General features: G+C 27.8%; 1 protein-coding gene across 1 annotated transcript; it reads left to right on the forward strand.

Moving 5' to 3' along the window:
* Nucleotides 1-615: 615 nt before the first annotated feature.
* On the forward strand, nt 616-12995 carry LOC103579917 (mitogen-activated protein kinase kinase kinase 7). Its single transcript, XM_053742786.1, has 8 exons — nt 616-1251; nt 3791-4016; nt 4100-4217; nt 5329-5658; nt 6601-7006; nt 7108-7198; nt 10885-11135; nt 12709-12995. Exons 1-8 carry the CDS (start codon nt 997-999, stop codon nt 12868-12870), a joined length of 1839 nt encoding a protein of 612 aa, XP_053598761.1. The 5' UTR covers nt 616-996; the 3' UTR covers nt 12871-12995.
* The last annotated feature ends 10 nt before the right edge of the window (nt 12996-13005 follow it).

Here is a 13005-nt window from a genome sequence, read left to right on the forward strand (position 1 = left end):
CATTAAAGTCTATATTTTCTCTGAATTTACTACCAATTTTACAACACAACAACATAATTTTAAATATACTCAAAATCGAAGGAATTTCATGTACGACATCTGTTCGAAAAGTTTCCTTAGTATTTTGAGAAACACAAACTTAAAATCGAAGAAATTAGAAATTATAAAAATTTTCTCACCCCTCTAGAGTGAAAGAATTTAAAAATTAAAAAATCTATAAGTTCGAAAAAAAAATATAAAAAATTTTTTATAAAAAATTTTCTAAATGAAAAATATCAAATCATTGAATGTTCAAAAATTATACGAAATCGTGTCACGATTCGATGTTCGAGCTTCGAATACTTTCCGTACATTTTTCGAAAATTTTTTTTTTACACGTGGATGTTGAAAGTGCGATTATTTACGGTGCATTAAGCTCTTAGGTGGCTAAATGTTAGATATCTACCATATCATCATTCCTCGAATTACACCCACGCAATTCTGTTACTAACTCATGATATTTTACCGACTATATTATCAGATACAAATACTGACACCTATTTTACTTAAATTACATTAATTACTATTTTTTTCTTTTATTTATATATTCTTGTATTATATTAATAAATATAATGAAACTAATTATAAGTTTATTTAAATAACTTAAATATTTAAAAACAATATCGATATCACTTATCAAGTATACAAATAAATAGAAACCATGAAAAATAAAATAAAAATAATTCACATAAAAATTACTGACCACAATTTTATTTGTTAATCAAATTAAAAAAATATATAATTATTTTAATTTAAGTAATTAAATACAGAAATCGGGATACTGAAAAATAATTGAAATTAAAAAAAAAATTGAATTTTTAATTTTTTCAAAAATATCCACATAACACATCTAACGCGTCATGAAGTTCACTTTACGTCAAATGTGTGAAATGTCAATAATGTGCAAAAAAATAAAATAAAATAATAATAATAAGACTAAGTGTGAATTTTAGTGAGATGTCGAAAAAAACTAAACAAGATAATCAACAATTGGATTTAATTGATTTCAATGATAAAAAACCAGATATTGATAATTTAGGACAAACGAAAACAAAAACAATTGATTTAACATCTTGTTCCTTATCGTCATCAGCGTCATCAGAATTATCGCAATCAACAAAATCACCTAGTCCACCTCCAAAATTATTAAAACAGAAATCACTTCAACAATTTGTTGAAGAAATTGATTATAATGAAATTGAAACAGAAGAGGTTAGTTTACTCTATTAGCAGCAGGGTATGAAGATTGTGTTCAACAATAAGAACAAAAGAAAGTAATTCGACGTCAAGACAATTAGCAAGACAATTGTCTTGCTGATTGTCTTATTAACATATTTTTTTCACAGCCTCAATTTCGAAATTCTTTTATGACATTCGATATTCGAATATATCTTTTAATCTAATTCACGTACCCAAGTATCAAATTTGCCTTCGTGACATCTATAAGATACCCACTCGGAATTATTGTCAAAAAGTTATCTTATTGATGTCATAAATCTATAAAAAATTATGTTATCTTTCTGATATTAAAAAGATCTTTCTGACGCTCATAGTGAGCGGGTATCAGTTTTTAGGCTATTTTTTGACATAATGATAAGGCACCAATATGTTGACTAAACGATCAGAAATTTATGTTACCGAAAAAATATCTACTTAAAAGACTTGACACAAGTGATGGCAAAGTAAATTAGAAATAGTGGAAAGATAAGTCATCTGAATGACTTTTTAATTCAGATGACGGGAAAAACAACATCAATTTTCTGTTTCTGGAGCCAACATTTGCATGTCTTATTTTTAACAAAAAAAAGTGATTACGAGACAAAAAAAATTTGTCTTATTTTAAAAGACATCTTTAAGATGTCTTAAAATTCGTGAATTCTTTTATTTTCATTGTTGAGCAAAAATTTCCGTACCCTGCTGATAATTTATCAGTATTACTTTTATTACGATTATTGTTATTATTATTATTATTATTATTATTATTATTATTATTATTATTATTATTATTATTATTATTATGATTATTATTATTATTATTATTATTATTATTATTATTATTATTATTATTATTATTATTATTATTATTATTATTATTATTATTATTATTATAAGTGTGGATGTAGTATACATCAGACAAATTTAAAATTATGAATAAATGGAGTAAATAATTAAAAAAACAATATTTATAAAAAATGCACTGATTACTTTTTAAATTTTTTAAATGCGCATTTTTTAAAAATTTTATTTTATTGATCATTTACAGTATTCATAAATAATTTCAAATTTGTATAATGCCTACTACATTCACATTCATAAAACAGAATATTTAACGTCCCTGTTTAAAGATATTGATTGAAAAGAATTGAAAATGATGAAATTTCAATTCTTATCAATACTTCAATTTTTTGTAAATATAGATATACAATTTGCATGAAGTGATCGCTTATTAATGCTTTTGAATGAATATTTTTAGCCAGGGAGTAATAATTGACAATAATTTGACATTTGAAAATAATGCTATAGTCAATAATTAATTAAGTTGCCAGAAAATTGAATACTATATATCGCTTGGACAATTTGATAAATTGCTTTACAAAAAATGTTATTCATAAGGCAGTTATTGCAGCCTATTTCGAATACTGTAGCAGTATAATGTTCTTCAAGTGAACTTCTATATACTAAAGCTATTTCAGAAGCCCTTGTCTGAAGCTTACATAGAAAATACATACTCAATCCATACTCAGCCCGTAAACAATCCATCAAGCTCAATTTTCGTAGCTTTTAGATATTGAAAAGCCGCTAATGACATCCGATCAAAAGTTATAAATATTTACATACGTACGTACATACATACATATATACATTCGGACATCATCTCGAAATTAATCAGAATAGCTTCCTAGAACCTCAAAACGTCAAGATCTCTTAGAAATTTAATTTTCGAATGTCGAACCGAAATCAACTTTTCGAATTTTCCAAAATTTTCAATTGTTTTAGCGGGAAGTTAAAAAAAAAGTATTGATCCAGATAACTAGTTTTCGCAAAGTAGATTGTAAAGTAGCTTTTGCTAAATGATTAAACGTATCATTATTATCATTATTGATACAATTTTACAATAATGAACAAGTACACAAGGTTTTAACGAAAATCCAATGAGATATCGTTACGTCATCGTCAAATATCTTTTGTAAGGGTAAACCGAAGACTGTTATAACCGACATCAACTAAACTCTGTAACTTTGAAAAACTGAAAAAATGGTAATCGCAGATCAGTCTATTTTATCAAACGAACCAATTACCCTCGTGCGAGCTCTTATGCAGATTATCATATATGCTAATCTATGTATACTCTTAGTATAGTAATCCTTATATAATTAATCCATCGCTATCATAACAAGAGATTCTCTGGTCCTTAACTGGTACTTCTCTTCCGTTTTGGGAAGCCTTAATAAATAATTGGTCCTTACATTAATTGTCGGTCAGTAACTTCACGAACTCTGCGACTCGCATCCTAATTATTTACTATCTCTAGGCTTACTTTATTCCAAGACTAAGTCAAGGATAATTCGTGGATAAGATTATCATTACAGAGTACGCTATCATCATATATTTGTAGTGAATAAGTATCTTACGCATAACAATTATTAAATTAAGTGATTAATAATAATAGTCTTGAGTTATATTTATTTGAGTGATTATTGACTATTGATTACTTATATAAATAATTTATAATATGATAATTAATTAATAGGTGGTGGGTAAAGGATCTTTTGGAGTTGTATGGAAAGGAAAGTGGCGTGGACGTTACGTAGCAATAAAACATATAAATACTGAAGGTGAAAGACGAGCATTTGCTGTTGAAGTAAGACAGCTTTCACGGGTATCACATCCAAATATTGTACGACTTTATGGTGCTTGCACTAAAGATCCTGTTTGTTTGGTAATGGAGTATGCTGAAGGTGGTTCTTTATACAATGGTATTTATATTTATTATCATTGTCTTTATATTGTTATTTAAGTTTTAGGGGTCTTTGTATATTATATTTATTTTTTTTTTTAGTGCTACATTGCGAGCCTAAGCCGAGGTATACTGCGAGCCATGCTATAAGTTGGGCATTACAATGTGCTCAAGGGGTAGCTTACTTACATAATATGAAACCAAAGCCTTTAATTCACAGGTATGTTCACTTTGTTTTTCAAGAACTTACTAGACGTGATGCATTTGCACGTCCATTGGATGCTGCTGCTTTTGCATGAAATACAAAGCGACGATTTTGACTCCGGTTTTGTTTGTAAATTGATAACTACATCAAGATCCGAGTCGCATTTACCGGACCCGTTGACAGTCGAGCCGAACGGTAAGGCTGTGACGTTTGGAAACATACCAGATAAACTCGATTCCATTTGATTGGCTAATAAAAATCGCAGTCTCAAATCAATGTCCTGTAATTTACTTTCTTCGTAAATTATTTCCATTTGTTCAGAGACTGTTTCTTTACTACTTATTAATTTTCTTATATAATCATTTGTTATTAATTTATTTGGATATTTTACTATTTCTAATGCCGATGGTATAATTTCATCTTTTCTAAATGCCCCTGATGATCCCTGTGTATTTTCGCGTAGTAGCGCATCACGAAACCACAGCATTTGCGATTGAACCGGCACTACTTCATTTAATTTAACATGCGTAGATGATTGTATTAATGATTTAAATGATGATAAATCTTCATATTCAACTAAAAAAAAATCCTATAATAAACAATTATTTATCATTGAGATTATTGCGGGCTGATGTACACAAATAACAGGCCGATGTAATTTTACTTAGTGCCGGGGTTTTAATTTGTTTTGTTATCGTTTTTAAATTATCAACCTGTTGACGTACTGATTAATTTATAATCATTTGTCTCTACCACGTGAACCGTCAAGCAATTGAACAATAAAAATAAATAAACCTCATTGCGTCTAATATTTGATAGATCGTCGCCATAACTTTCAGTTTTGTCACCAACTAAAATAATCCCCGAGGAAAATAAAATAGTAAATTACTTAAACTGTGCATATTTTCTTACTCCCCGAAACCAACCGATCAAAACATCTTTAGTATCATATCCTCAAAATTAAATTACGTCTCCTCAAATTTAAACAGTCACTCAATCATCATCACCATCGCCCAGTTTAAACACTTTGTTTCCTCACAATTACAATCGACTAAATTTAAAATAAAAAGACGACCATAAAAAATAAATCTATTACTTCTTAAAAAACAACATATTTTATTTTCAGAGATTTAAAACCACCAAATTTACTACTAATCCTTGGTGGCCGAACTTTAAAAATCTGTGATTTTGGTACCGCATGTGATTTAAACAGTTACATGACGAACAACAAAGGATCCGCAGCATGGATGGCACCAGAAGTATTCGAGGGCTCTCGTTACACTGAAAAATGTGATATATTTAGTTGGGGAGTCATACTATGGGAAATATTGGCACGTCGTAAGCCATTCGATGACATTGGCGGCTCTGCTTATCGTATTATGTGGGCCGTACACGTTGGACAGCGACCGCCACTCATTGACAATTGTCCCAAACCAATTGAAGACTTGATAACTAGGTATGTTTTATTTCATCAACATTAATGAATTGAATTGTTCATATAATAATAAAGAGCAACTTGTTGTCACTACGTAATACTGCCTAAGTATTACTACCAAATTTATAAAATATGATTTAAATTTAATTGTTTATTAAAATCTGGTCAATTTACTCTCAGATATTTTGTTTATTTTTATTATCATTGAAGTTTAATAAGACAAATCTTGTCATTAATTCGCAAACTTATTGATTTCGATGATTGTATAATCATGGGGTTCGAAAAAAAAATCTACACACGGTCAAATTTTTTCTATTAGTCGTCTAATATTTTTTTTTTCTAAAATATCTCAACTACGATGAAAGATACAAAAACTTATTAAATTTTGAGGGTTTACCAAAGGGCTGATGTCTTTCGTTGATACAAAAAAATTCAGTATCTAATCTCAAAATATTTAAAAATTTTTATGTCAGTAATTTTATAAAATCGTATCGACATCTTTTGGCGTGAAATTTATATATATATTCATAATTATTTATAAAACTTAAGACATTGAACTGACTGTTGCATAAAAACATCTGAAACTATGAAAAGGCACAAATTAAAGTCAAGACCTTTTCACTGATACCAAATTAAATTTGTTTAATTTTTATTATCACAGAGACATGCCATGGACTAAATTTTTCTTATTCTCTCTTAATAATATAGACAATAGATATATATTCAGTGACATTGAGGTATTTTCAGTGACAGAATAATTAAAATATTAATTTATTTAAAGAAAATAAATACGATCGTCTTTTTCCCGCGTAATTTAAATGTATTTCGAATGATATAGATAAATTTATTTATCTCGATACTTGGCAATAAAAAAGAGTTTAAACCATGAGGCACAAATTCACGTCAAGAAATTTTCAACGATACCAAATTTGATAACATTAACTAATTTTATCAATTTGTAAGATGTTGGAGCAAACGTCCCGAAGAGCGACCATCAATGGATGAAATAGTTCGTGTAATGACTTGTTTGTCTACGTTTGTCAGCGGACATTTAGAACCCGTTGAATACAGTATGTCCGATGACTATGAAGAAAATTACGGCAATGATGATGAAATTGACCAAGACACTATTGATGTTTCATGGGACATGTCTTCTAGTCAAATTAACGGTGATTCGATAAATGGCATTAATAATGATAATAAAATTGATTTGCTTAGTCAATCACAACAATCTAAAACAATACAAAATAGTCAAGATTTTAGGGATTCTAACGTTAGTCACAATTTGTCACCAATCAAATCAATTAATAGTAATAATAATAGAGATTCTAATGATGGGTTCCAACCACTTCATGTTGAATGTGATCCAGTAGGTTTTTTTTTATTGTTCGCATTAAATTTTTTTTTTTTTTTTTTTTTTGTATTAATCAACAAAAAAATTGTCATTTTTTTCTTTTATTTGGTAAACAGAGTGCTTGGGATTTAGCGACGGGTACAGATTCATCATGGGAGTTACAAAATACTGCAGGTTTTGACAAAATGGGCAAAAAAAAAACTAATCGTAAGTATTTTCCTATTTCTATAAATCAAATGTGTGTTAAAAAAAAAAGAGGTTTCTTTTTTTGGTATGCAATTGCTTGTAAAAATTTATATTGAGAAAATAACTTTTTAATCATAATTGCACTGAAAATTTAAATCCCTGCCGTGTTTAGCGGAAAAAGTTGCACTTTTTTGTACTCCAAGTGGTACAAAAAAATAACATTGTTGACTTTTTGTTAAATTTAGAGCGACATTTTGTTACCATGTAACCATTTATTCTGCAAAAAAGAGAAAAAAAATCTTGGAAAATCAAAAAGTGCACACCTCAATCGCTAATTTCATTTTTAACCATTACTTCTATTTTACAATATTAATTTTTTTTTTTTATGAATTTTTATTCAACTAAAAAATTATCAATTTGATTTTTTTATTTCTTATTTTCAGTTTAATATTTTTTTTTTAACATTTTTTTTTAAATATCCCGCCTTTTTGTGTTAGATGTCGCTCTTTTTTTCAAACCTATTCTGTTACGCTAGTGCTGCCGCCAGTAGTTGATGGAGAGAAAAAATGAAAAAAATAATAACAACAGTAAAAATAAAAATGGCAGCTAAATTTTTCGTGAATAATCAGTTTTACGTTTTTAATTAATTACAATTAAACTAAAAGGATTTAGATAGTGATTTTCCATAGGGTTCTTGTGATAAAAAATCCGAAGATAATAAAAAAAAGTTGGGCCGATTAATTGTGTCTATCGAGAGTTATCGTGCCTACGAAGTTTCATACGTAACAATTGACAGCACTGGTTTCTTGCGTTAAAATAATTTATTTTAAACTTATAAAACAACGAATCGACTTGATATTAGGTTCAAATTGTTCCTTAATAAATTCTCTACACGCTAGTATATAATTTTACCTTTTTGTGTGAGTAAAATAGTTGAAAAAAAACCATTAACAAGACACCCTCAGCGCTTCGCGCGTTAGGTATGCAAAATTTATACTTTAAGCTGCAGATCTAGAAAAAAATACATGGAGTATTATTGTTTGAAATGCTATGGTTTCATAGTAAAACCGGGCTATAGTAGCCACCTGCAAAAATTGAAATGAACATGTGGTAAAAATGACTATGGCCACAGTAAAAAAGTCACACCAATTATACTACAAACTACTGTAACTATTGTCAATTTTATTATGGCCATAGTCATTTTTGATCCATTTTTTTGCCCAGCTTTACTATGACATTATAGAATTTTAAACTAAAATAATTTCTCCGAAATATTCACACCCCGAAGGAAGGCAGTTACACACCCGGGTTATAATGTCCTATTTTTCTCCCTTGGTGTGTAATATACTATTTTATATGAAATTTATAATTATTTATGATGTATAATAATAATAATAATAATAATAATAATAATAATTCAAATTATTCGTAAGTTTTTGAATTATTCGAGACTAAAATTAATCCATAAAGCTTCGGAAATTTGCAGAAACTTCCAAAATTTTCTTTGGCATGATTATCTGAAGTAAGCAAAAATGTTTTTATTCATAAATTTATGTCCGAGCTCTATTTACCTCTGGTAAAAATTTGAATTTTTGGAAAAAATATTACAATTTTGAATCGTTCAGAAGAAAATTTTGTAATTTTCTGTAAATTTCTAAAGCTTTATGGATTAATCTTAGTCTCGAATAATTCAAGAACTTACGAATAATTTGAATTATTCGAGACTAAGATTAATCCATGAAGCTTCGGAAATTTACAGAAAACTCCAAAATTTTCTTCTGAACGATTCAAAATTGTAATATTTTTTCAAAAAATTCAAATTTTCACCAGAGGTAAATAGAGCTCGGACATAAATTTACGAAAAAAACACTTTTGCTTACTTCAGAAAATCATGCTCTTCATTAAATAAAAATTGAGTATTTGAAAGCCGATCCGAATTTTTTAAATTTGAGTCGAGTAATTCGAAAAGTTACAAATATTTCAAACATTTTCGGATGATTCGAAAATTCACAAATAATGCACATTCCTAATACATACATATAGGTATATATAGAAATGAAGTAAAAACGACATCAATACCTTGAATAACTTTTATAGGAGTGAATTTAGCAAAAATTTTTAAGAGACATTTTTTGTAGAGCATTTAATTTCCTTTGAAAATATTCTTCGGCTTTCATCCAGAAACTAATTTTTTCATTAATTACAAAATTTCAAAGTTGACCAATCAAATTGTAAAATCATACCAATGTTCAACGCATGATTATAAGGAAACGGTCCATCTGACAAAAATTTTAATTAGACTTTTTTTGTAGAGCATTCAATTTCCTAGAAGAAATGTATTCAAGTCTATTTTGTTTATCTCGATTATTTGAGAGTTATAAGACAAAGACCTGCTCATTAAAAAAAAAATCAAAAATCGCTATGATACACCTTTCAATATCAATATTAAGGGCTCAAATTTTCACAATAATTTTTTTTGTCATCTCAAATAATATTTCCACAGTATCGTTAAAAAAAAAAATAGCCGATTTTTTGGCCCAGTCTAATATATACATATGTATTTTTCTATAAAAAAATTTTTCAAATTTCATCACTAATGTTGCTGAAAAAAGTGTAATGACTAAACTCGTCCTATAAAAAAAAAAAAAAATAAACAATATTTAAAACATAATAAAACATGTCTGAGGGACTCGATTATATTTAAAGAAGTTTAAAGGCATTACTGTGTGAGACATTGGGATCGTATAGTATACATTATAAGTTGACGTAATTGCTCAGCTCCCTCTCTTTTATTTTAGCACATAGAGTACACACGGACACACTAAATTATTTTCAGCATGAAATAGCACTTGAGAGTGCTGACTCACACGTTAAATAGCAGACCCTGCTGCTAATACTGATATAACTTATCCTAGCTAAACTCTTTATGATCTAATTCTATACAAGAATCAATTTATTTTCCTGTCACCACAAAACAAAAAAAAAAAAATAAATAAATTCTTTGCATATTTTTACCGTAAAAAATTTCATAATTACCATTTAAAATTTCCCTTAAATAAATTTTCATTTTTTGAATTTTTCAAATTTTTTAAAATTTCCAAGGAAAAAAAAATTGTCATTACGATTGTTCACTTCATTAAAAATTATTACTGATAAAAAAATTGATAAAAAGAGAAAGAGTTTAAAGTGCGAAAGAGAGAGAGAAAAAGTGAGAAATTTGGTCCAAGACAGCAGGTGTAGCTGAGTCAGCTTCCCCGTTATAGCTGTACGTTTGTTGTGTTTAGTTTGCGGGAGATTAAACTATCGCGCCAGTGTACCAAAGAGTTAAGAAGAGAGAGATCAGTTTTAAAAGTTAAACTTTAGCGTAATATTCAATTGCAATTAAATAATATAATTATTTATATTTTTTTTTATTAAAAATAAACACTTTCATTTTTTTGATAGATATTTTTAAAAATTAATTAATTAATCAATTAATTATTTAATTAATAATGATGAAAAAAAATAAGTGAAGAATGTCAATGATAATAATTAAAAGAAAATGTCTTCAAATTTAAATAAACTCAGCTACTCTAGAGTTGACACTGAATATTTGAAACATTGTTGGTTTCTTTTGCGTCAGTATTCTATTGAAGTATTCAAAAATTTTCCATGGGTTTGAAAAAAAAAATGTAATGGAATATTTGTTTAAATTTTTGTTTAAATAGGGAGTAATAATAATGACAATTTCGATGATATTTGTGGACTATTGGAAGCTGATTTACGTCCGCTTACACCAGACAATACATGCCAATTATCAAGGACTATATTTGAAGAGCATAAACAGCTAGCTGAGGAATATCTTAAAGTACAAACCGAAATTGCGCTTGTTAGTCAGTATAAAAGTGATATGATGAAGAATTTAAACAGTGAAGGCATTAGACGGCAACAAGAGCTCCGTAAACTTGAGGATGAAAAGGTTTTTATGATATTTGATGATTTATTTGTCACTTTTATTTTCTATACTCAGATATTTTAATAAATGGGAATTTCAATAGCTTTTTTGTTTCTTTTTGTAAAATTGAGTAGAGGAATTTTTAAATTTTTTGAAAATTTTGAATATCTCTTAATTCCGGTAGGAATGATTTCCGTAAATTTTTTCGGAAGATTTTTTAAGGATTTACTGAAGCTTTAGAAATAATTTTTTATAAGTTTTTTTTTTAAAGTATGCGGTAATTTAAAAATTAATTAATTTATTGAAATTAGCCCGGCTTAATTGCTTTTGTAACTATAAACTTGGATAATAATACTCTAATGTGGTCATATATGGTTAAATATGATTAGACGAGTTTATATATGATCATATATGACCATGTGTAAACCTGAGTATGATTGATCATGGCTATGCCTAATCAAGGAAAAAATAATCATATATGATCATATGTGGTTCTGCATAAATTGGAATCTAATTATATATGATCGTATATGGTAATGTGTGGAATGAAATATAATCATATGTGATCATATCTAGTTATGCATAAATTGAAATCTAATCATATATGATCGTATATGGTCATGTACAAAATGGCATCTTATATATGTTCATATATGAAATGGAATCTAATCATACATGATCATATATGAATTTGAATCTAATTATATACGATCATATCTGGTAATATATGAAATAAAATCTGATTATATCTGAGCATATATGATCATGCATATATCGGGCATCATATCTAGTCGGAAAAATATTTATACATTATCATATATGGTAATGTATCAATAGAAATCTGATCATATATGATCTTGTATCGTAATGTATGAATACTCAGATTTGATCAGATATGAAAAAAAACATTATCTGATATAATCATATCTGCTTATATATGATCAGATAATTTTTTTTATCTTTTATCCGTTATAAGTATTCATATATGAACCTATTAGATAATTATAATATCATATCTGGTCTTATCTGATCAGATTCCAATGCATACATTTCCATACCTAACTTTACATTTATCTGTTATATCTGTTCATACCTATAAAAGTTTGACCAATCTAGCAAAAGATATTCAGATATGATCATATACGTTCAAGTATGATCAGATGAGTTCTTATACCATCATTTGTGAATTTGAATCTGATCAGATATGAAGATCGTACATAATATCAGATCTAATCATATATCATCATACATAATATCAGATATGTTCATATATGATCATAAATGATTACAAAAGCTCGGATCATACGAGAAATAATTTTCAGATATGATCATATATTGCTATTTATTGTATCTAATCATATATGTATTCATATATGATGATATCTGAGGGTTCTTTTTCGGTGGTAATCGTAATATTATTCCGTCTCAGTTATTTTACCTTGCCGCTTTTTTCTCACGGTCATTTTGTTGTCAAATAACTTTGCGCGGCAACGGAAAAATATTTAAAAACTTAATGATAAGCATTCTATAATTTTATACTAATTTGCCAGAACACTATTATTTATAATAATAATAAAATGTTATTTTGCTCTCTTAGGAAGCATTAATAAAACTTCATGATAATCTTAGAAGGCAAGTAGACATGATAAAAGGTATAAGAAGACCAACACTAAATTCATCAAACACAATGAATACCATAGTGCCTGGGGAAGACGGTTGGGTCTGTGTGTCTCGACAAGAGCCATCAAGGATATCATGAGTGTTGACTGATTAATTAATTAATTACATACTTACTTATTGTATTTATAAATACTGAAAATCGCCTTCATCTATTTTTTCCAACAATCATTTAAATAATTAATTTTAGTATATAATATTTTTTCATACCATCAAA

Source organism: Microplitis demolitor, chromosome 2, assembly GCF_026212275.2.
Source record: "Microplitis demolitor isolate Queensland-Clemson2020A chromosome 2, iyMicDemo2.1a, whole genome shotgun sequence".
Classification (NCBI taxonomy): domain Eukaryota; kingdom Metazoa; phylum Arthropoda; class Insecta; order Hymenoptera; family Braconidae; genus Microplitis; species Microplitis demolitor.